At 46.3% G+C, this 25,776-nt stretch overlaps 1 protein-coding gene across 1 annotated transcript in view; it reads right to left on the reverse strand.

Moving 5' to 3' along the window:
• Positions 1–12,799: 12,799 nt before the first annotated feature.
• Positions 12,800–25,776, reverse strand: part of Dnah8 (dynein axonemal heavy chain 8) — a 276,612-nt gene continuing 263,635 nt past the window's right edge. Inside the window, exons 88-89 of the mRNA XM_027943662.2 lie at positions 16,136–16,257; positions 12,800–13,087 (exon numbers count right to left, since the gene is read on the reverse strand). Of these exons, the coding sequence (XP_027799463.2) occupies positions 12,800–13,087; positions 16,136–16,257 (410 nt within the window). The remainder of the gene's footprint in view (positions 13,088–16,135; positions 16,258–25,776) is intronic.

Consider the following 25,776-nt stretch of genomic DNA (forward strand, 5'->3'; position numbering starts at 1 on the left):
GACTCCACCCCTCTGCCTCCTGCTTCTCTCCTCAGAGAAGAATGATCCTTGCCTTCTGCCACCTGACCCAGAGCTCCTGGGAGTGACACTGGGTTGTGAAATAGGATCATTTTTATTCCAATTTGACAAGTGAGGATGCTGAGGACCAGAGCAGTTAGGAAATGAGCCCATGATGGCCCGAGAGAGCCCACAAGAGGCTGGATGGAAACCCACCTGACCCTGTCCACGGACTCCATGGCCCACGCTGACTGCCTCACAGGAGGGTTTGCCAATCAGAAAGCCCCTGCCCAGAACTGGGCACAAGTTCATCTCAGTAAGTGGCAGCCTTAGCACTACTGTGCCACCCTCTGTCTTCCTCGCTGTGGGTGCACCAGCTGTGCCAGGTCTCCGCAAGGCTGATGCCCAGGCTCCCTGGCACAGTACCCATTTCCCACCCAGGTGGTCACTGCCAGATCCTGTAGGTCTACAGGGGAGGAGTCCTGCCAGACCAAGGGCCCTTCTCCAGCGAGGCGCCCTACCCCTCTTGTTCTCCCCATTCACAGAGCCAGCTGAGCTCAGCAGGTGCTGGGTCCCATCCAGATCCGGGCAGTCAGAGGGAAAGATTTACTGCCTCTTGAGCTACAGTGATTATTGCTCTCCTGGGTGGATGCAGCACACTGTATTTCCAAAGTGTCACAGCATCATTTTCTAACGGACTCCTCTGTTGAGAAAGGTCAATGGGATCACACCCACTTTACAGGGAGGGACACTGAGTTCCACAAGCATCTGGGGATTTGCTTAAGGTCCCTTAGGAAAATGCTGATAGGGTTTGAGCAGCTCTGGACCAAAGGAGAGGAAAAAGTGAAGTGGGAACAGTAGAGCTCCTCTCCCTCCTCCACAGGAGGATCCCAGCCGGCAGCAAGCAGGGTTCCCTTATTCTCTTCCAGGAGGATTAGTGTCAGGAGTGGGGAGAAGGTGAGGGAAAGTCCAACAGAGGATGGGTCAGGGGAGAGGGACTTGGCCCCAGTCACTGAGCCAGAAAGCATCCATCAGGGAGGATGGTAGGTTACCCTGAGAATGTTCTCTTTTCTCCCTTTAGACAAGAACGTACAGCAGAGCTGGCTGCAAGCTCTGCAAATCTGGGCACACAGCATGGTTTAGTTTCCTGGGGCAGCTGTAACAAATATCAAAAACGGAGTGGCTTTACAACAGACGTTGAATGTTCTGGAGGATAGAGGTCTGCCATCAGGTGTTGGCAGCATTGGTTCCTTCTAGAACTGTAAGGGAGAATCTGCTCCAGGTCTCTCTCCTAGTTTCTAGTAGCCTCAGGCATTCCTTGGTTTGTGGATAGCATTCTTCTTGCATCTTCATGTTCTTGCTCCTCTGTGCATGTCTCTCTGTGCCCAAATAGCCCTTCAAATAAGAATACCAGTCAGATTAGGGCCCATCCTAACGACCTCACTTTGACTTGATTATCTCTGTAAAGATCCTATTTCCAAATCAGATCACAGTCTGACATTCTGGAAGTTAGGACTTCAAGCTTATCTTTTTGGAGGGACTCAACTAGATCCATAAAACACCGAGGTCACATTTCCCAGTCTTGCCTGATGTTGAGTGTAGAGGGAAGTAATGTAGCCACCTCCAGGCCTGGCCCATGAAGCCTCCCAGCTCTGCACTCTCACTCCATCTCCCTCAGTGGAGAGGACAGTGGAGCCACAAGACAGAAGGAGCCTGGGTCCCTGAATGGCTGTGTGGAGCAGAGCCTCCTAGAGACCCACATTGGATCAGAGAGTGTTAAGTCACTGAGATTTGAAGGATGTTTGTCACTGTGGTTTGCCTACTTTGACAAACACAACTGGCATGTACCTCTGAGCCTACCTATGGGCGAGGCTAGATAGTCCAGGTGGAGGGCTTCTGAAGTCCCTCTGTGTAGAGAATGGGGCTCCTCACTCCGTCTCCTCCTCCCTGCCCCCTTACCTTTGTCCATGGACCACAGCATCAGAAAGGGGATTTGAGGTCTCTGTTACTGTGGGACCTGGGGGTAGGGAGCAGACTCAATGGTTCCTGTCCACCTAGCCCCTCTCTTTCTCCACCCCCAGTGTTCCCCACTTGTTTGCCTTTTTCTCTGGAAAGAAGATGGGGAGCTGAGGAGGGGGTGGTTACAACAGCCTGTGCTGCCCCTTCGCAGAATTAGAGCTCTTATGGGTAAGAGAAAATGTGCCAAATCTCACACATTCGGAAATCAAATGAAAAAGAAGTGTCACATGGGGCCTTCTCATTGTAGCCTTTCAGCACCTCCGTCATGGCTGAGAAACCCACTGTGACCAAAATGAGAAACGAAACCAACGTCAACCTGAGTCTAAAATAAGATGTTTCTTCAGACCAACGTGCGTTAACTGGCCCACCCGCAGTTTCCCTCCTTGTAGTGAGTGTCCCTCAGACCAGCCTGGAGAGGAAACAGGGCCCATGGGGACACTGGAATTTTCTTTGAAAATAATATCTCTAGCACCAGGGTTGGAGATACTGTCGCCACTTTTCAGGAACCAAGAATGACCTTTAAGGCTGAGTAAAGGTCACTGTAAAACTTCGTCAGGGTCCCTCAGGTCACAGAAAGGAGACTCCCAGGGCAGGCAGAACCCCTGGCAACAAGCTGACTCTGATCTCTGAGCCTCCTGGTCTCAGGCAACCAGGACAAATTGCCTCCCCGGGACAAATCCCCTATAAAATGTATTTGATAACCCACGGCCTCCCTTTTCCTAAATAAAACAAACGCAAAACAAAAGACTGGAAGGTGTCTGGGCCACCTCCTCTCAGCCAGTGGCACCAGCACCACGCCTTGAGTTCCTGAGTGTGAGTTTAGTGGTCATCACGCCTGGGTCATCCAGCTGGCATTAGCTGTGGTCCTCTAGGACTGGACTGGCAGATGTCTTGGACAACTTCACAGAATCACAGCCCATAAGTTTCCATTCCCATCTTCCTTCATTTCTCTTAGTCCTGTTTGACTTGGGTAATGCATCAGAATTTGAGGCTGGCCTGTGGCCAGAAGAGAGCTCAGGTCTTCCCTGTTACTTTCTAGACCTGGTCTCAAGTGGATGTGTGGCTCTGCTCAGTAGGGTCATTTTGCAAGGACCTCAGCTCAAGAGTCCCTTCCTTCTCTGTTCTAAAAATCCTCACTCCCAATGGACCCAACGATGCTCTGCTTTCTGGCTCATTTGCCAAACGAGATGGCAAACAAAGCTAATGAAAAGCTTAGCAGCACCTAATGGCTCAGATGTCCATCCCCCACCATCTAGGAGCTTTCAGGGGAGGCTCCTCAGGGGAGGGGGCTCACAGAAGGAATTCCAAACATGGCAGTTTTGTGATAGGCAAAATGCAAACACCTCTAGGAGAAGTCAGCAGAAGTTGGTGAAGCCAGGGCTACTGAGGGGACTGGAGGACCCCAGGACCCTGAGGCCATGAGACCAGGGGGAAGCTTTGTCACACAGCTGTGACGGGGTCTTGGCTGTGCTCAACACCAAGGCGGAAGCCCCAGAGCCAGGGGAGGCAAATCTAAGGTGAGGAATGACTTCCCAATCCAGAACCAGGTCGCCAGGTCAGGGCCTGAAGATCTAGTTCTGGAAGATCCACTTCTTCTCCCTGGCCACCAAGGAATTTCAGATCATTGACATTTTCCTGAGTCAAGGTTCTGAAGATCTTACTGCGCAAAAGCAGACTGAGCCGGCTAGGAGACCAGGTTCAAGTTCGTCGTCACACTGGGGACTTGTGGTGATGAATGGCCCAAGAAGGTACCCAGGGCCATCTGCAGGACAACAGTCTTGCCTTGCTCTCCATTACTCTGGTGAGGCTGGACTAGTGAAGGACAGACGCAGAAAGTTCCATATGGACCCATGCATGGTGACACAATGGTGGAGCTCCGTGCTAATGTACCTCATGCCTGACACTCTGGCCATTGCCCAGGAAGCTGCTACTGCTGGCAGGTCTTGATGGCAGTCACACCTGTGCCAGCTTCGCCAAGGCCACCTTTGATGCCATATCCAAGACCCGCAGCTCTGACGTCTGGAAAGGAAATGTTCCCTAAGTCTCTCTATCAGGAACCCACTGACCTCTGCCAGAATATCCAGGGGTGACCGCCATGTGATATCTTTACACAAGAAAACTCAGCGATTCAACCTGAAAGCAAACCCACAGACAAGAAATGCACACACACTGTACCAGAAGTTTCTAAGGAGTAAACTCTCTTGCAGGCTCCCTACAACCTCATGGCTTAGGGGCAAAGCCCTGGCCAGGGTGCTGGGAGAACTGAGTGCTCATCCTGGATCTTCTGCTATTTGCCTGGATCACCTTAACTTTCTGAGTCTCACTTTTTTTCATCTATATAATACCCCCACTATTGCCTACTTGCAGAACTGTTGTGAAATCCAATGGGGTAATACCTGCAAAAGGGCTCTGAAAACTACCAAATGCCATCTAGAGCTGACCTAGGGAAATCTTCATGGTCGTACCCACAGTGTCCTCCACTGTCACACATCTGTATCCTTCTTCCCAGTGGTCACCCTCCTATGTCCTGAACTTCAGTCAAACAGAACTCTGTCATGGTTTAAATCTGACCTGCTGTTCCTCCTCCTAGGTTCTTCTTATCTCTTATTTGGGGCAAACCCCACCCATCTTTCATGGCTCAGCCTAAATGCTACTTTCTCCAAAGATCTTCCTTAAGAAAAGTTAAGTCTGCCTACTTGTGCTCCCATAGCACCTCACCTTTAGGGCAGTGACCACTTTCTGACTTACATGGCTATCTGTGTGCAGAGCTGATGTGGTCTGCTATACTACATGCCTGAGGGTAGGGCCCGTGCCTTGGCCACTCTTACGTCTCTCCTAGGGATCGGTACAGAGTTTATGTTGTGCAAGACACACACGACACTATCACATTTGGTAGCAATGAATTGGAGCGGACCTCAGGAGGTGATCGATGTCTTTGGAGCCCAGAGGCAGAAGATGAGTGGCTAGGCTCCAGGGATCAGGTCTATAAACATCCTTTTGACAGAAAAGCCCAACTTCAAAGCCTAGCAATTTTAGATTATATTTGCATTGGAAGCTTTTAAAGTAGCAAAACTTTAGATTTATGTCTTCATGAACAGATGTGGAAGGGAAAATCAATTCCTCATAGGATTGGCTTATTTGTTTTTTATCGCAGTGCTAAATATTATGCACCAAGTGACAAATTAATACATAAATTGACCTAGAGACATCTACATCACAGGGTGGATGATGAGAATGGAGTGGGTAGTGGCCTGAGCTCCCCAGGGCTGACTGAGCAATGCTGCTCATTGTGTGTCAGTCAAGTTCATTTCCCAGAAAGATGCTGGGGGGTGAAGCCTACTCTAAGTGTTAAAGGGGCCCAGACCTTTCCCCCAAAGAGGGAAATGCTCACATACTTCATTGAGGGGGACACGTGGCTTGTAGGTTTGGTGGTGCCACCTTGCAACATTGGATGTTCCAAGGCTGTTGAGAAAGACTTAGCGGCACCTGGTCCCTACCACCCGTGCCCTCTGCTTTCTCCAGAGAGCAGGTCCCTCCTCTGGAGCTAGGAGGAGAATGGAGAAGGCCAGCTCTGAGAGAGAAGCCCTGTGGAGCTGGGGACTACCGACTCTCCCCTGTTGTTGCTCCTGGGGAGAATCAAATGAGCAAATGGGGAGTGGGAACAGGACCTTTTTCTTTGTCAGTCCCACCCCCCAGGAGACTCAGAGCAGAGCTGGTGGCCCCATAGCCCAGCAAGAAAACGTACTGCTCACTGCTAGCTGTCCCAAGGCCCACAGTTCCCCCAGTAGAGGAGGGACCTGAGGGGATCTTGGGATCTGGAACCCACCAGGGAGTGCCACAGCTGCTGCTGGCGGCCAAGACTGGCGCCGGCTTTCGGAGAAAACAGACCAGGCAGAAAGAGCAAGTCTATTCTGTAAAAAAAAAAAAAAAAAAATTCCATAAACGTGGAAAAAAACTAAAAGTGACTGCTTTCCCAGGAGAGGGGATGACACATAATAGACAAAGCTTCTGGTTGTAGTCTAGCTAAATGCCAAACAGCTAGTTTTCAGCTCTGGGGAGAGAAAGGGAGAGATAAGGAGAGGGAGGGAGAGAGAGTGTTGGGGGGGGGGAGAGGGGAAAAGCCGAGAGGGGGAGGGAGGGAAGGGAGGAGAGAGGGGGGGAAGATGGGCAGGGAGAGGGACAGAAGAACATTTTCTATTTGTCTGCCAAGTTCTCTTTCAGGTTTTATCATGATGGGACACCGGATGTCCTTTACTGGGGACAATAGAAGAGGAACAATAGAAAAGGGAGGGCTTGCATAATCAGGAAGGCATATATTGAAACCACAAATGACAGATGTCCTTATCCCTCAGACGCAGGTTGAAAACCCCAGTCACATGTCAGAAGAGACTGGGGTTCCCGTGACAGGGAGACCCATGGATTCCTCAGCTGGGAGACTGGAAATGAGCCCCCACATTCATAATCACCATCTCCAAGAAGCCGTGAAGATGCCAGGAAATTAGAGATGCTCGCATTGAATATTTGCATCAGGTCAAATGAGGATTTTGCCTGGAAATAGAGAGGGGGTGCTTTAATTAATCAGTCTCATCCTCGGAAGAATGAGAGGAGCCAGCGCACCATGTGCAAAACGAGGAGGCATTTCCCTGCCGCCTGAGGACACCTGTTCAATTAAAACTGCTTATAAAGAAACAACTGTAACTCTGTTACCCTGCCACTTGCCAGGTTTCCAAGCAGGCTGATCTTGCAAGCCCTGGAGAGAGGGGACCAACTGTGAGCCCCGCGTTCCCTGGCTGCTTTGGGGTAGAGTGGAATGGGTTGGGGTAATCGTCTGCAAACCAACAGCTTTTATAAGGAAGAGTATCAATTCAGGGTACGCTGAGAACATCCTCGTTTTGCCAGCTTTACCTCAAAGTTTATATTCACCTCAGAAGGCTGTACGTCTATCAAGATTTGAGTGTTCAAAGGCTCCGGAGTCCCTTTTGCAGGCAAAGCCAGGAGCTAGAAGGTAGCAGCTATGGTGTTAGTGAGCTTTTGCTTTCTTTCCATGTACTGAAGGTACAAAGGTAATATTTCTAAGGCAAAAGATAGCTCTATCCTTCACAGATTCTTAGGGAATTTATGGTTCTGTGAAAAATAGCAATTAAGAAGGGAGGTTTTCAGATTTGAGTTGTGTTTGTGTTTCAGGGTCTTTTCAACCTCTCTCTAGTCTCCCTGCTCAGTCCAGGGGCTTCCTCCTCTTCCCCAGCTTCTCAGAAGTGACAGAAATCACCTGTGCCTCAGGCCTCTTTCCACACTTCAGACATTTTGGAAAGCTCTCTGCACTTCAGGGATACGCAGTCTGTGCACAGAGGTCAGAAATACTCGGATTAAGTTGTAAAGATCTCCAAGGAAGGTATGAAGAGGGAGCAAGGGAAAACACGTTCATGGTTTGTTTTCAAACCGACAGGGAAAGAGGAGGAGAAGAAAGGAGGAGAGGAGTGTGGAGGGGGATATCTGAGCTATGGCTGCTGGGCACTGCCAGATCCCCAGCAGGTCCCAGGCTGTCCCCAGCTGCAGAGAGAGCTGGCTGTCATCGATTGGCTTCCAGCTGCCGGGTCCCCCAGCCCCAGTGTGGGGCAGCCAATGCCACTGCTCACTCCCATGGGCATCTACTGTGATAGTGCTCTCCCCCCCACCCCTGCCACCCTGGCTGCTCCCTCTCCCCTGTCCTGCCTCCTCCGCTCCCCACAGAGCTGGGCCCAAGAGCTCTTTCCAGGAATCTGCACACATTCCTGGGTTCAGTCTGTTTCCAGAGAGCCTAGACCTGGAAGAGAGGGAGGAAGCAAGACTTTCAGGGTTTTTGATGACTGGACAATTTTTATCAAATATAAAAAAGGCACACAGGCCAGTGTCTAAAAAGCCCTGGGAGCCCTTGGTGGGCTCATCCACATTGGTGCACATTCCCAGACTCAAGCTGCAGGTCCTTTTCCGAGAGTGTTGCCGTGTGGCATCCTGTCAGCTGCTGTATCTTTCAACTGTTTCTGATTAGTCTAATAATTAATGGTTTTAAAAAACCTTTATGAAGCAAGCCATTAAAGATTCAATTAGACACCTAGGATAAAGTCACTGTTACTTCTACTGCAAGTGGCTTTTTGACCTTTTAAAATTAAAAGGGTCTCCATAGTTCCTAAATCTGTTTTTTTTTTTTTTTCATTTAGGATAGTGGATTATTCTTTCACAGGTTTGAGCACTTTCATCTCGTGCTGAGTTGTGTTCTTTAAAATGCATTTTTAATTACTTCTTCTTTTGTAAGTGGGCAAGGAAACAGCTTGGCTAAGGCCTGTGTCCCAGGACTAGACTCATGTCTTTTCACTTGGAATTTAGAGTTAATTTCTCCAGTCCCACTCTTTCCAGTTACACAGACTTGCTGGTCTAGAATATTCCAGAAAACCCAGGAGAAAAAAAAGTTAAAATGAACCCACTAATTCTCTTCAAAGTCCCTGGATTTTAAACATACCTTTGTTTCAACACCATACAAATACTAACAGTTGCCATATAGTCTCTCCTCTATGTCCATTAGCCTTTCCATTCATATCATAAAAGCTGCTCAAATAATGAAAGCTGCTCAAATTGACAAGTCAAAGAAACATAGATGTACTATTTCTGTGCACCATTATGCATTTTAGAGGTCCATGCCATCGGGACTCGGGTGATAAAAACCCAGTACTGTCTGGCAGAGCACATCAGAGCCCGGATGGGGCCCATCCAGCCTGGGTTCAGATCCCAGCTCTGTTACTCACTAGCTTGAAAACCTGGGCAAGTCGTTTAGCTCCTCTGTGCCTCAGTGTCTCAGTCTGGGAAGTGGGGATGATGGCATCAGCACTGACCAGAGGGTTGGCATAAGGAGTACATGGAGTCATTCCCACCAGGGGTTTAGACCAGTGCCCAGCATGTGCCCACCACACGTTATCACGGATAGCACTGGGAGCAACAGGGAGCTCACAGACCTTGAACTCCTCTTCAGAGACCTTGGCAGCTATTTATAAGCACTTGGCTGGTAAACAGATCTTTCCCTCAAGTTTTAATGGCAAAAGAAATGTCCCACTAGACTCTCCAGGCTATAGACGGCTATATCTTTAGCCCTTTTCTGTTATTCATTTTAACTCAATCCTCGAATTTTACCCACCATACATACCACCTATCAAATAACCTGCTCTTCTTCTATTCTCTCAGCTCTCTGGATCCATCCTCCAGTCACCCTTGCCTGGTCTAGAATAGCCTCCTAGTTGACCTATTCACTTTCATTTTTTCAGCATCCCAGAACCATCAATGGCTCCCCACGGTCTGTGGTCTTCTAGACCCTACCAACATGCCTCCCGCCTGACATTCCCTCCTTCCCCATCCTTTGCCCATGTCCCAACTGGGTTGCCTGCTATTCATGCTTTCCTCCATGCTGTCACTACTTACTGGGTGCTCGGAAGACATGTTCTGTTTTCCAGAAGCTTGCTATAGAGTGGGGAGATAGATGTCCTAGAATTAAAATTGCTAAATTCAGTTGCAGTTTGTCTTCTGCCTAGAAGAGGAGTAGGGGGTCATGGAAATCCTCAAAGAGAGTGAAGGAAAGTGAGATGGGAGAAGCTTTGCTTACAGCTTTATTGAGGTACAACTGAAGCTCAAAATAGTGGATCACACATGGTGGCTTTTTTGGGGAGGAGCCTGGCTTCTCTCAGCATAATGATTCTGCAACTTACTCATGTGTCCATGCTCCTTTTTATTGTTTGTTCTTTTTTTATCGTTGAGTAATATTCTTATGTGAGGATATACCACATCTGTTTATCCATTCACCTGTTGATGGACATTTGGATTGTTTCCGGTTGTTGGCTCTTGGCTATTTCAAATAAAGCTTTGGTAAACATTTTGTACATAAACTTTTGCAGGAATTTTTACTTCTCCTGGGTAAATAGCTAAGAGTGAAATGTTAAGGTCATATGGTAGCTATATGGTTTTCTTTTAAGAAACTGCCCAACTGTCTTCCAAAATGGTTGTACCATTCATTGTACACTGCTTTCAGCCATGCACAAAGGGACCATTTGCTTCACACAAGGGGATTTTCTGTGACAAGGCAATATTACCAGGGTGATGGTGCATGCAATATTCAGGAAACATCAAATAGTTCGAGGCAGAAGCAATTAAGCAAGTTGAGTGACAGGGTGGGCAACAGAGCAGAACTTTAATTTTAGGCCAGCTCATGGAGGGCTGTGGTGTTTTTGGAGTGGACATTCCAGATGACAGAAACTCACTGAAGGCTCCGTCTGACTTTTGTCTCTGTAAATTCCATGTAGTTTCCTATCTTTCTATTCTTGTCTCTCTCCCATGCTTTTCCCTTCCTTAGAGCATAATAACATCTATGAAAAGATAAAGACCAACGGAAATGCTACCTTGTCTTCAAGTTCATCCCCCAACTTTGAGTTTCCTTATCTAATCCTATGAACTTCACTGATGGCCCTTATTCACCCAAGGTCTCTGATGGCAGAGAGTGTGGCTTATTCATGCAACGTCACCCACAAGATCCATCCCTTTTAGAAGCTACATCTCTAGACACTTTTCTTCCTGTCTTATTTTTACATAAAGTCCAAACTAAAATAACATTTTAAATCAACAAAGGTATAAATCTCACTGCTCATTTTGCTGAGAACACAATGAGAAGATGTGGACTGATTCCAAGGAGGAAAAATCATTCTGCCTTTCTCCCAGTTTCAATTGGCTTACCCATCTCGTCCTCTGTCCTTTGCTCTTTTATGCTCACCAGGTCTCCCTTGCTCAAGTGTGGCAAATTATGTAATTAGTAAAAGAGCAACAATTTTGCAGAGAACATGGTTATGGTGTTTATGGAAGTTCAATGGCTCCAAATGTCTAAGGAAACCATTAACTAGGCCTAGAGAAAGAAAGCAGAATTGGGTCCCAGCCAGTTCTCAGCAGAACTAGGCGTAGCTGAGAAGTAGCCACCATTAAAGAAGACCATTTTGAGGCTCTGCCAGGTGCTCATCCTGGCTGGGCCTCATTGCCCATCTCCTTCCCCTCTCTCTTTCTCTCTCTCTCTCCCTCTTCCCTCCATATTGACTCAGAGCAAAATCATCAGCCACAGCAGAGCTCTCAGGAAATGGTACTTGTGTGACCTTCAGCAGTCTGATCAAGGACCTTTGCTAGATTCACATCTTTTTCATCTCTTTTCCCAATCCTTCTCTAAGTCACTAGAAAACATTGAACCTAACAGTGATTCTCTAAAAATCTATCATGGTGCAGACTATGCATTTGCTTTCAATTGTTTTAGCAACTGGGCAAGGAGTATGAATAAAACCTGTTTTATTTTAGAACCTGAAGTTTGGTTTACTATAATGTCAGGGTGCTGGATTTTCCTTGTGCTCACTCCGATTGGCAAGTGCTTCCAAGTTCTAGTCTCTGTCAGGAGTGCCATCTTTGCTTTAGTGTGTGTATGTACTGGCCATGGGAAGTACTGAAATGCTTGGCACAGGGGCTTGGCTACTCTATTATTTAAACTGCCATAGTTTTTAAAAAAATTCTATGGTGTTGACATTATATCAATTTCAGGAGCATACCAGGGGCCACTGTTACAATTTGCATTTCATAAAGGTTTTCTACTGTTTGGAAACTAGTAGACTATGATGGAACTTCCTTTAGGGTCTTCCCTGGACATCTCACCGGGGCTATTGCCAGACCATCTCATTGTGTTTACCATCCACATCTGTGATCAAGATGACAGAGGATGAGAGAGAGCAAGGCAACTTGGGACACTCCCCTCCTTCAGAAGAACACAGGGAATGGAGCTGGTGACTTTAGCTGGAGGCAGGCAAAAAAGGATTCCAGATGAGAAGACCTGTAGAGACACTTTTCAATATTCTGAAGCAGCATGAGCATTCAATATAGGACCCCATCTGTTTTGTTCAATTGACAATTTCCTTTAGCAGGAAACAAAGGTTCATACTGAGTTTCAGACTAACTACAGAGTAAGAAATAGCTTCACTTTTTAAAGACTCTGCTTTTTAAGACATTCAGCATGTAACCTAATTTCATTTGATGGAGTTTGTTTTTCCTTCTCCATTTGCTGCCTAGAAATGTGTTTCATTATCTCCTGCAGAATTGGGGTGGGGAGGGAGAACTGCAGAGTCAAAGTTCCCTGAGCTTGAAGAGGCACTAAAAAAATAAAATAAAATAAAACAATAGTAAGTAAAATTAAAATAAATGACACGAGCAGCTATCCCAGTGGGTTTTCCATTTTCCATTTCACACCACCCGGCTGTACTATGGAAGGGCACCTCTGGGACCCTCCTGGGTCCACTTAACTAGCACGGAATAAGGGTGAGCCCAGAGCACAAGCACAAATCCAGACAGAGGTCAATTTCATCTGAGGAAAAATGGTTTTTACTGTAGGGAAAAGTTTTCATCTACTAGGCTCCTTTTAGGATGTAAGATATTAACACTTCGTCTTGGGTTTTTAAAATTCAAACCTTCCAAAGCATTCTAACACGAAGATAGGATTTTATCTTTAAAAAGTAATTATAATGACTTTGATTTCCTGGAATAAAAAAGCATGAATTCAGAATCCGCTTTTTGAATATTGATATGAGAAGAAACTCAAGCAATGGAAGAACATGGACTTTTTAATTGAGAGAGAGAGGAATCAAGCAGTTATCAGGAAGGAAAGACACACATGGTCAACTCTCTCAATTAGCACGGCCCCTTCCTCCACACGGTTCCTGGTGCCCTCTGCAGGTGGGAAACCAACTTATTTGATGTCGCACAAAAGGGCCACCCCTCTCAGGATCCAGTGATCCGGGGACAACAGAGTACGCAAATACACCACAGTGATGAAGGTCAAGTCCGTTCGCCTCGGTTTCTTGTAAATAGGACACACGTACAACTTGGGGTCCTTGGGGGCCGTGGAGTTAACAGCAAAGATGTGGAGCACCGGCAGCTGCATGAAGAGCACCTTCGGGGTGGATTCTGTGAGCTTCCCATTCCGTCTGTCCCAGGATGCTCCGTCCATGTAGAGCCCATAAATATATACACCTTCCTGCAAGAGTCAAGCATAAGGGAATAGATTTTTTTTTTTAATTAGGTGCTGCAAGATGGGCATCCATTAGTGTAATAAACGTCATCAGTTTGGAAAGAAAATATACACCAATCTTAAAAAGCTACCAGATGAAGAAAGCACCACTGGGCACATCCTATTAGTGAAATACTGGGCCCAATTTTCCTCTGCGGCATATGATGAGGCTGGCACTGTGGGAGTATTCCTGTTACTGGTTACTGGGGTGCCAGGTGTGGGGCCGGTGTTGGTGGGGGGCGGTCGCCTGGCAACTGAAAAGCGAAATGGCCTGTACAAGGAGCTAAGTAAGTCTCCAAAAGGTCCTACTTAAGTCGTTGTAAAGTGGGAGCGGGGAACACGATCTGGAGCTGGTGTCACTTGGGATCTCAGTTGGGCTGGTCAAGCCAACCCAAGGCTCAACCTTATCTTCAAGAATGAAGCGAGATTGCGAAGCCAGGGCTGGCTAGCGGACAATCACAGCGCCCCCAGAGGCCGGGCGTGGTACAGACAGGGGCCGTGAAGGGGCCAGATGGGAGAGTCTGATCATCCTCCCCAGTGTCCCTCCCACACCCAGACCTGCCCTCGTGGTTCTCACTATTAAATCGGGAAGACTAGACACATACATAAAGGAAGTTGTTGTTGGAAAAAAACTGGAATGACCTGCACATATTTGTTACTGGAGCTGCCTGATGAAAAGTTCTGAGAGCAAATGCAGGGACTTCTGAGGTGAAAGGTTACCGAGGTCTTTGTAGAAGGGATGGCCTTGAAATGGGCCCTGAAGGGTGGGCTCCGCTTGCAAAGGCAGAGGAGAGAGGACAGGCATCCCAGGCAGGGACAATGCTACAAAGAAAGGCAGGATGGGTGGAGAAGCCCCAGCGTTCTGTTCAACATAAGGGTCAATGGTTGTGAGTCAGAGCTTGGCCAGGGAAGAGGCTCAATGCTAAGATGAAGGTCTGAACTTTAACCTGCAGGCAGCAGGGAGCCACAGAACATATATTCACTAAAAAGAAAGAGAGAAAGAGAAAAAGAAAGACAGACTGGGAAGGAATCACAGGGACCTCCAATAAACATGCAAGCTCATAATGTACATTTATGTAGAAGATGGTGACCTTTTTTTCATTACCAGTGAAGATGGGGTATTGAGAAGCAAATATGGATTATAATGAAGTACCAGGGGATTAGTCGTGAAGTGTTTTCTGGAATCCCCTCATGTGGGTCAGAAACGTATTTTTTTGAACCATACACACACACACACACAAAAAAAAAAAAAGAAAAGAAAAGAAAAAAGAAACACAGCAAAATCATGGGCAGTCACAGAAAACCAGGCTATGTGATTACCACTGGTAACTTAACAGTTGATAATTATCTACATGGGCAGTGTAGAAACCAGCCTATAGTAAATTGTATCCCATTCTAAGGTTCTTTCAATCTCAGGACCTTATAAAGTCATAGTTAGAAGGTGTGACAGATGAAAGAGTGTCACCCCCAAATTCACATCCATCTACAACCTCAGAATGCAATTATTTGGATTGCATTATATTATTTGGATCAGAATACATATTTTGCAGATATAATTAGTTTAGATAAGGAAATAGTGGGTTATGGCAGGCCTTAAATCCTATCTTCTCTTAAAGAGAAGAAGGGAAGAAGGTCTGTGACACTGGAGGCAGGGATTGGTAGGATGCATCTACTAACCAACCAATACCAAGGCTGTCCAACCAGCCACCAGAAGCTTGGAGAGAGTATGGAGAGAGATTCTCCCTCAAAGCCTTCTTCTAGAAAAAGCCAATATGACCAACACCTTGATTTCAGGTTTCTGGCTTTCTAAACTGTGAGGGAATAGATTTCTGTTGTTTTCTGTCACCTGGTTTGTGATATGTTATTGTGACAGCCTTGGCAAACTAAGACAGATTTTGATACCAGAAAGCAGGGGCTCCGCTGTAACAAAGACCTGCAAAAGCAGAAATGAATGGGTCAAAGCTGGAAGAATCTTCTGAGGCATGTGATAGAAAGAACCTAATTACCCTGAAGGGAGGTTGTTGGAAATGTAGAGGCTCGAGGTGTTTGGGGGTGAGGTCGCAGTCAGAAATAAAGAACATGTTATTGGAAACTGGAGGAAAGATGATTCTTGTTATTAAATGGCCAAATACTTAGAAGTTGGAATCATCTGATCCAGTCCCCTTATTGGACAAATGTGGAAATGAAAACCAGAGAAAGGGAAATAACATTTATTGAGTCTCTATGGGGGTGGGGGCCTCCGGCACCATGCCCACAGGGTCACATTTAAATTCCCACAACTTCTCTCAGTGAGGCTGAACCATCACACTCATTTTACAGATTAAGAAGTCAAGGCTCAAAAAGGCCCAAGAACTTGCTTAAGCTAATTGAGCAGAGCAGTGTCTGAGTGGTGGCTCTGGGCAGCACCTGCTTATCTCAGATGAGCACCTACTCCTCCCCCAGCCAGGCGTCTTGCAACCAGGTCCCAAAGATAAGGGGACACTGCTGGAACTGGATCTACCCTGCTAATCCAGTTGGTCTCTACTGCCCTCAGCACTACTCTGCCCCCCACCCCTGACCCCGGGGTGGGCGTTTTGTGAGCAGCCCTAGCAATAGCTGGAAAGGTCTAGAAAATTTATTTTTAAAAAATTTTTTTATAGATGGACAGCATGCCTTTATTTTGTTTGCTTTTATTTTTATTTGGTGCTAAGGATGGAACCCAGTGCCTCAACACATGCTAGGCAAGTCCTCTGCCACTGAGCCACAGCCCCAGCCCCTAGAAAACCCTTTTAAGCAAACACAAAACAGAACCTTAATTATAAAGAAAAGCCACCTGGGGAGTTCCAGGGCTCACTAGACCTTGTCATTAACCTTCCACTCCAGCAGATGGAGGAGGTTTCGGCATCAGGGCCTCCTGGTTACAATGGAAACAGCCCTGGCTGCAAAGCAAATGGACTTCATGGGGCACTCAAGGGCAGTCTTAAGCTGGACTTGAACTTTCATCCCTGGCCCCAGAATTGTCCCTGCAGCACCTACCACAGGGGGTGTTGTGATCTCCTCCTTGGTCTGCCGCAGAACGTCGTTGTGGATGGTCACGGTGTCCAGTGCCCAGCCTTTGTGAGCCCGGGTCACTTCTTGTCTCATTGCTGTGAGGAAGCCTTAAGAAGAAAAAAGAAGAGAATCTGGTGCCCTGATGTAGTCCACTTTAGGAGCAAGCAAGAGGCAATGCTAAGCATTACTTGCTGATCAACCTCCAAACTGCACTCCTGTTCCAAGAGGAGTTGACACCAAACCCCAGGGGGCCATTTCTCCCAGGGTTTTGTTTCTATGGGGACTGTGATGAGCTACATCTTTCCTGTCAGCTGGGAGCAGGAGAACAGCACCCTTTCTTTCTCCGACCAGGCCTTGGTTTGAAAGTCCCCTGAGATTCCAACTGCTCAAGGCCTCTAAGGGTCATAACCCACCTGGCCCTTGCTCATACTCTGTATTGGAAAACACAATATTGAATGTGTGACCGGAATGTTAAAAGTATTCTGAGAAACAGCATTCCAATTAAACTCAAATCAAACCATTATCAAGCTTCTATTTGCTATAATGGAACAATTTCATTTAGTCTAAGGAAATAAGGCATAAAGCCAAAATAGGAAACCTGACTTTCAATTCGATCAAACAAAGCAATCACACCGGAAAGGAAAGCTACATGTTTTAATGTTCATAATACAGTTATTTTAAGATAATACGTGGCTCTGTATACCGTGGCCTTTCTTTAAACTTAATATTTGCAGATCATGCCACTCAATTTGATAAGAGCAGTCTTTCTTGGAGCGTGGCATTTGATGTTAGAAAAAAAGAAAAAAATAACCTAAACTTCAAACTGGGCTTCAAAACCTTAAGTTGTGTCTGTGACCTAGCTGTTATATTTTGGTCTCCATATAAATATTGAAAATCATGGCGCTCTCCAGTGAGTAAAGTGTTGGGATATACACATCCCTGCTACTATTGAATTAGTGAACTCAGAGCCAAACTAACACGTTAAGTGATAACGTTCTGATGGGTTTGAAGGGGAAAAGGGGAGTTACAAGGTGTAATAAGCACTGAGAAAAGACCTCTCAGAGATGGAAAGGAAGACGAGGTTTCCAGCCCTTTTCCACGAAGGGAGTCAAGTTCTCCCCATTACTACATGAGACACGTGGAGGGGCACTCATGTGGCCTTTCTTTCATTTGTCGATGCTCTCCGGTGGGGTCACGTATGCCAGGCGCCACTCTGCGTGTGAGGGTCACAAAGACGGGGAGGCCATCCATGGACCCTGCACTCCAGGGACTTGCCCTGGAGAGCGCGTGGAGGGAGGCAGGACAGGTGTGAGCCAAACTCAGGACAGCTCAAGGAAGACTGAGAAGATGAAGTCAAATGCGGCTCTGGACGGATGCACAGGAGTTTACCGGAAGGGATGATTGCAGTGGGAGGAGCCACAAATGCACAGAGAGGCCGGGGATGGGAGGCCGTGATGCCAGAGAAGGCTGGAACAAATGTGGGGCCTGATGTTTTAAGGCCAGAGCTTGCCCTTGATTCTGTGGATGAGGAGGAGCAGTGACTTGGTTGTATTTGCCTCTTGGAAAGCTTACTCAGGGTGCCACTAAAACAGGATGTGGGTGCTCATGAAGGCCCCTTGTGTTAACTCAAAAGAAAAGCTGGTCAGTCAACCAGAGTTTAAGAAGAGATGACTTTATGATGTTAACCTCAGGGGCTGGGGCTGGAGCTCAATGGCAGAGCACTCGCCTAGCACGTGTGAGGCACTGGGTTTGACCCTCGGCACCACATAAGAATAAACAAATAAATAATAAATAAAACAATTATTAAGAAAGATATTAACTATGGGGAGGGGGGCCAGGAAACATGGTGGAAGTCTGCTTGGCAGCAGCTAGAGTCAGTGCCTGGACTCTATGTGGAGTCCCGGGAGGTGATCTGACCAGCATGTGATAGTGTTGCCTTCCATTTCAAATACTGGGGATCCCACACCGTAGTAGTAAAACATTGTGTGTGCTTGCCAATCAGTGGGATGATCAAACCTAATGCACCCTCTCATCACTCCATGAAGATGTCATTTTCGTCATTCAACATTAAGTGTTCAGCCATGTGGTGTATTAGACACTGCACATTCAAGTGGAGGACTTGGAATTAAATTGACCCTATTTTATGATATTTTAAAATTCACCGCCGATCTATGAATCCACAAGGTCATAGTGTACAAGGCATGAATTCTAGTCAGAACCATCTATCTGCACAAGTTGAATAATTGGATTTTTCTATAATTCTTTAAGTTCCAACTAAAGTGCAAATTTGACCTCACTCCATATGGCTGGTTCTCAGGCAATGCCACAGGTGTCAGACTGGGAATGAGAAGAATTCTCTCTAATGTAAAACACCTGCTTTGAAAGGCAGTCATTGTCAAAGAGCTCTGAAAACTCTAGTGCAATTAAGGAAAGGCCATTTCCTGTCCTCTCCCTGCTGGGAGTATGTATGACATTGCCCAGTGGATTTCAGCAGTAAGTGACCTAATGCTTAGGAAGCAGTGCTAGTCAGCTAGGAGGTGGAATCTGGAACACATGTCAGCTTTACCCTCAAGAAAGGAAAATGTGCTAGGCGTGGTGGCGCACACTTGTAATCCTAGTAACTAGAGAGGCTGAGGCAGGAGGATCACAAGTTTGAGGCCAGCCTCAGCAACTTAGCAAAACCGCCAGAACTCAGCAAGACCCTGTCTCAGAATAAAAAATAAAAAGAGCTGGGGGTGTGATTCAGTGGTAAAGCGCTTCTGGGATCATTCCCCAGTACCAAAAAGAAAAAGAAAATGTTAACTAAATATATTTGAAGCTTAAGAGTGGAGGACAGTATTCCATGGGCCATTTCTACTCAGAGAACATGGAGAAGACACTCAATTTTTCAAGCCTTGATAGTTTGTTTTGGCTTCCTGAAAAGAATACAATCTTGAGGACTTCAAAGGGTAGTACATCCACTGAAGTGTTCATTGTTTAATTAAAAAACAAAAACCTGAATGTCCATCTTTTTTGGAGATTATGTCAAATCTAATGGATTCTAAATTTGTTCTTTCTGAAGTCTGTATAATTCTAAAAGCCTATCAATACACTTTTCTTTATAAGAGCCTGGAAATCAGTACTTTTGTTTTAGCACAAATTTAGTTTGAGTAATTCTTAAAGTGATGGGAACGCGATTCCCATGTTCATGTGTCTGAAGGAAGAAACAAAAGTTGGGGAAAGTCTTCAACAGTAATAACCTTCTGTTTTCCATGATATTTAACCACCCACATGAAAATGGGCAATTTGACTATTTAAACATCTGAGTTACATGTGGTCTAAATGAGATGCTTAAAAAAATGTCCCTTTCAAACAAACCCAGAAAGTATAATGAATTCTTAAAACACTTGTCAAGATTGTTCTCTTGCTCGCTCTCTCTCTCTCTCTCTCTCTCTTTTAAATTTACTTTTTAGCTTAGATTATTCTTTGGAAACTCAAGTCTAAAGTAACACTTGTTAGACGTTAATTCCTATAACGGCAGTAATCCAGTATTTCAGCAAACTCATTACCATTGTTTGGCTTGTGCAATCAGCTGGCTTAAAGAAAGCCATGGGGTCCTCTAAGCATCATTTCATACAAAGTCTTAGAAAAGACGAAAGAAATGGCTAATCAGGAAGGATGCTCTCCTCAACTTTATCAGGAGTGGTTGGTGTTCTGTAACCATGGACCTATACCAAAAATAGACAACATTTTTTTTCCTGTAACAAATGAACCAGTCCTTCTGTAATGGGCCTTAGGTTGTGCAGTATTTCCTGTCTAAACAGTTACCAAGCCTCCCAGAAGCATCTTTGAAGATAAGGAGAAATGATGTTCCTGCCATAAGTTTATGACAGGCAGTTTTTCCCCCAAATGAGAAGCAAACATAGTTCATTGCTAAGTTAAATAAAAGGTCAGAAATCATTAAACAAAGATGGGGTGGATCGGTCCAGTTGAATGAGAATGCACCAGGCGCCTCTCCTGACTCTTTGCTGGAAGCTCTAAGGAAGACATCCGAAACTGCTGAATATTGAAAAACACCAGAGGAGCTTTGAAAACTCTCAGGACGACAACACCAGACTCCCTGGAGGTAGTGTCCAGGCATCAGGGTTGTTGTAAGGCAGGGTTGATTCTCAGACTTTACTGTTCACAGAACTCATCTGGGGAAGTGGCTCTGATGGACAGGAAGGTCCTGATGCAGTAGGCAGGTAAAGGGTGGGGCTCGAGGAGCTGCGTTTCTGTGTCATTGACACTGGGATTGGGGGACCATACAGCAGTAGCAAAGATCTAAGTTCAAGATTCTTCACACATTAGGATGACTAAGGGAGCTTTCAAGAAAGTGGATTGCACAGACTCTAGAAGTCCTATCCCTGGAGATTATGATATAATTAGTTTGGAGCCCCAAGCATTAAGTATGCATTAAAAAGATGGCAGGTGATCCTATTGGAATAAGTGGGTCTGAGAACCAAGGTTCTTTGAAAAGCTATGCGAGACAAGTCTCAGAAGTCACACCTCCACCTTTGTTGGAAGAGCTAGTTTCACAGGTGGAAGGGCAATGCCTCACTGGAAAATATCAGCAGGGCTGTCAGTAGCATGAGCTGACTCCTTCTGGGGCCCCTGAGACACACATTCTCCCACAGGCCAGGAGATGGTTGGCTCCAACAAAACCTCAGCACAAACGGAAGAGTTGGGGGTAATTCTTTTGGCAAGAGTGTGGCCTGCTACGCCCACCCTGTCTCACACTCTGCAATGTAATTCCTTGCACTTGATCCATTGTCTCCTGGTGCTAGTTGATGCCTCTTTCCCTTGACTCCAAATCCCACTTCTTCCCCTGCTCCTCCACATCCCCACGAGTCCTTCTGGCATGATTCTACCTACTCAGAACACATCCTACCATCTTGCCCTTGCTGGAACCTGGCTCAGCCCTAAAGACCTCGCTCTTCCCCAATCCTCCCTCCACCCCTCATGAGAATCTGCTACAACCTCTGGCCACAAGCCGCTCCCCTTGATCCTCATGTCATCTGCCCACCTGCCACCAAGGACTGAGTACCCTGCCAACACCGGGGTCTCTTCAGTATCCCATCCAGCAGTGCGGTCCAGCCTCTCCTGGGCTCCTCATGTTTTTAACTCACTGACTCCGCCCCCCTTCTTTACTTCCTTTCCTGTTTACTTAATTCCATTCTTTTCATCACTTGCCAAGCAAAACCCTGATCGTGAATGGGTCCAAATATCCCTCTCCTTACACCTAACCCTACCATGGAAAGAAAACAAGCAAGCTCTTTCCTCTTACCACTGTCCTTCATCTTGCTTCTCCTCTATGAAGACAAGTTTCTTGAGAGAATCATCCATACTGTCCACTCACCCTACATGCTGCCTGACACCTCCACTGCCCCACCTGCTTCCCTGGGACTTCTCTTGGGACCATTTGGGGCCCATCTGGCTTGACCTCTGTCAGCACCACTACTACATGGAACCCTCCCTCTCTTTGTCTTCCATGACCTCTGCACTCCTGGTCTCCCCACTCCCAGCTGTTTGGTCATGTGTGTCGGGGCTGGAGGATGGTACACAAGGAAAGGCAGCAGAATCCCAGCGAGGATGACTTGGGAGGAAGATGACCAGGTAGGTCATGGCACTGGTGAGGCTCATGGGAGCATGGGACATCCTACATTGGCAGCTGGAAATGAGGAATCAGAATTCCACACTGGGACTTTAGGTAGGTGAGATGAATAGTTTACATATGTGAGCATGGCTGAGCTCATTGACGAGGGGGGCAAGTCCAAGAGCAGAACTTGCCTGAATAAAGCTCAGAAAGTGGGCTGAGAAGCAGCCCTCTATGGGATGGGAAAAGAACCACGGAAGGGAATGGATGGAAGCCAAGGTCTGGAAGAGTTTCTAGAATCAGCATCCTAGCTATAGCCAAGGGGATGTAGTTGGCAGGGAGCTCATTAGGTACGGGGTCCTTGCAGAGAGTGGTTTCAGTATAACATGGCAGTGGGCCAGATTACAAGGGACAGGGTGGCCGGTGAGGAAGGTAACTACGTGCAAGAGCAGAATTATGAGATGAGGTTGTGATGCAGGTCAGTGCTTGGAAGCCCCCCACACAGGACAACAGAACCACATGTTATTCCCTCAGAGGCATTTTGAACATGTCCACAGTCCTTCCGTAGTTCTGGGTTTGTGCACAGGGTAGGTCAGTGCTGCTATTATTCAAATTCCATTCACCCAGACCCCCTCAGACATGAGGAGCAGCTCTGGCTCTGTGAACAGTTGCACCAGGGCCTCGCTTAGAATTGCTACTAGTTGTCCCCCAGTCCCTTCCAGCCCTGGAGTTCTGTGAACGCTCGGTGCACTCTTCCACTTCCACAAACAGCGGGCTCTCACAACTATCCTCAAGACGAGCGTCTGGAAATTGCAGCTAGCTGCTGACGCTGCCCCGACAATACACACACACACAGGCCAGAGGCTGCAGTGATCGTCACAGAAACACAGGATAACAGGACAAAAATCACCCATCTCCTTGCCTCCGCAAAATCCCCTCTAAGTGAAAAATCTTGATTCATGTTAGGAAATAATAAGTTGTTACTGATACCTGCTGCAGCAGCCTGGCGTGGCTTGTCAAGACACTGAGATAAAAGCATAGAAAAAAAATGAGCGCAGTTTGGCATCTAAATGGCATCAAGCTCCAGACTGAGTTAGACATCTGGAAAACAATGATACTGTGGGGTTCCATCTAATATGGAGGTGTGAGGCCTGCGGGGCACCCTCAGCCTCTGCCTCCGCCGTTATTAGCAGCACCTGTGAGTCACACCAACATCAAACGGTAAAGTGTGGCTATCAATTAGAAGGTTTCAAAAGGCAGTCGATACTCTGGCTTGAAGACGGGCGCTTCACAACTCATATTTCTTAGGTTTAAATACATTCCCACATGCAGAGCGCTCTCTCTCTCTCTCTCTCTCTCTCTCTCACACACACACACACACACACACACACACACACAAGCTCCTGCACCAGCATCTAAATCGTGCATATGTGATGCCCTGCAGAAGGGATGCCTGTGAGGAAAAAGAGACCACAGCAACCCTTTGCACCCCAAGAGGTGCAATCTTAGATGGTATGTGAACAAGGGCACCATCACTGCTGGGGGGACCAGGGAAGGGCAAAGGCACTATTGGTCCGAAGAATCTGTTGGGAGGCAAATCCTCACTGAAGAAGCTACGCCATTCAACAAATACTACAGGTCACAGATGCAGAGAGCTTGACCATTTTAATCAAATCTAATTGCCACACGGTTGAGCTCATCAATTGCTACAGAAATGATTGTGGCGGGGGGTTGAAAATACCAGCTGAGCTGCATGGCGGCTGACTCAGCCTCCTCAAATATGACAGACAAACATTGGCCAGTCCTAAGGCAAACGTACAGTGCTCTGAGAGGCGCCAGCTTGGGCACAGACCCGGGGGGCAACTGAAGCATGTCACCTGTCCTTGAGGGCCTCAAAGTCACTTTGGGAAACACACAGTGGACAGCATCAGATGCCATATTATGTTACAATATGATAAAAATTAAAGTCATACGAAATTGAAACATGAAAGTGTTTCATAGTCCAGGTGAGTTTGACTGTATGTGTCTGTCATGACCCTGTGGCTCCTTGGTGACCTCTTTGCAAACCTAATTGTGTTTTACTTGCCTGTGTGGGGTTTTTAAAAACATGATTATTGGTGCATTATAATTATATGTAATAGCAGAACTCACTGTTATGTATTCATGTTGCACATAATATCATTTGTTCGATTTAATTCCCCAGGACTTCCCCTTTCCCTCTCCTCATCCCTCCCTCAGGTCCCCTTCTTCTACTCTACTGGTCTCCCTTCTGTTTTCATGAGAAGTTCACCCACTTTGTGTGGGATTATTTTTTAAAGCCATCAACTAAAATATTTTGAACTAAACAAGGACCTCATTCCATCGAAGGAGATGGTGTCAGAAGATACAAAACTCAGGAGACACATTCATGTCGCGAAACCTACTGCTGTCACATGGAGGTCAGCAAGGCCTCCAACTGGAAAGGGCTTTGTGCACCCTGTCTGTGAGCTTGCACAGGCTTGCTGGATTTGGCCAAGTGTGTGGAACAGAAAGTAATTGTCAAAGGAGGAAAAGGAAGCAGGAAGTGATTAGTGTGCAGGAAGAGTGACTTCCAGTCTTTTATGCAATGAACAGAGAGCAATCATAGATAAGGGCGAGTGTGCCTGTGTTCTATGTGTAAAGGGAAGGGTTCTCACTTGCATAAGTCTGGGCTTTCCAAGACACAGAGAGCCAGGAGAGAAGGAATCAAAGTCCCACTCAAAAACAGAAGAAAAGAGAAAGGATTCATATTATTAACAGGTGAAGGTAAGTGAGAAGTGAACCAAAGTGTACATCTACATTTGCATTTCTTTCGATATTGTTCTGGTTTGAACATCACTTCACCAAGACTAACAAGGAGAGATTAGTCCATAAAAATCAAGTTCAATTAAAGATCAGTTCAAGTGTTAATTAGAGGTTAACACTTTGCTATCTTAAGTTACAGGTGAAAAAAAAAAAAAAACACCAAGATAATCATTGGAAGAAGGTGTATTGCCATGATGTATGATGTGACTCTGTCATTTGTGCCTATGGGAAGCCAGGGATGAACCCATCCCACTTCTTTGGTCTTTGAATATCAAAAATACACTCAATGATCCTAGCCTTCTGGGCTCCTGGTGGCTTCTCCTGGGATCCCAGTTTGGAATATTTTCTCAGGGCAACTTCTACACATTCTCATGCCTCTCCTACCCCAGATGTGTTATCTTTGTCTTGTGCTTTCTTATGAACCAATATTTTTTTCTACAAGAACTTGTCACAAATGTAATCAATATGTAAGTAGTTGGCTCAATGTTTGTCTCCCTTACTATTCTGTGAATTTTGCATGGGTGAGAACAGTCTTATCTGGCCTTTTCTTACTGCACATAGTGCGTATGTACCTGGCCTGTACCAGGTACATAATGAACATTTATTTCATGAAGGACTAAATGCATGAAGAACCAAAAGAAAAAAAAATACGTTCAATGACCTCACAGATTTTAAAATCAGTGGTCCTTGGGGCTGGGGTTGTGGCTCAGCGGTAGAGCACTTGCCTCGAACATGTGAGGCACTGGGATCCATCTTCAGCACCACATGGCGCGCTCGCCTGGCATGCGTGTGGCCCGGGTTCGATCCTCAGCACCACATACAAACAAAGATGTTGTGTCCACCGAAAACTAGAAAATAAATATTTAAAAAAATTCTCTCTCTCTCTCTCTCTCTCTCTCTCTGTCTCTTTAAAAAATAAATAAATAAATAAACAAAATAAAGTTATTGTGTTCATCTACAACTAAAACATATTTTTTAAAAATCAGTGGTCCTGATGCTGCTTCTGAACTCCAGGTCTCCCAGTGCATCTCTGAACCTGATGTTCCTCCAGCCCTCTCCAAAACCCAGTGCTCCTCCTGACCTTGACCCCAAGGTCCCTCTTGCACTTGCTCCCTGTCCTGTACTTTGCCTGCAGCTGAAGGCACAGCCTCTCCTTGCTCTCTCAAAAATGCCCATTTGATTCATCAAA

This window comes from Marmota flaviventris, chromosome 6 (assembly GCF_047511675.1).
Source record: "Marmota flaviventris isolate mMarFla1 chromosome 6, mMarFla1.hap1, whole genome shotgun sequence".
NCBI lineage: Eukaryota > Metazoa > Chordata > Mammalia > Rodentia > Sciuridae > Marmota > Marmota flaviventris.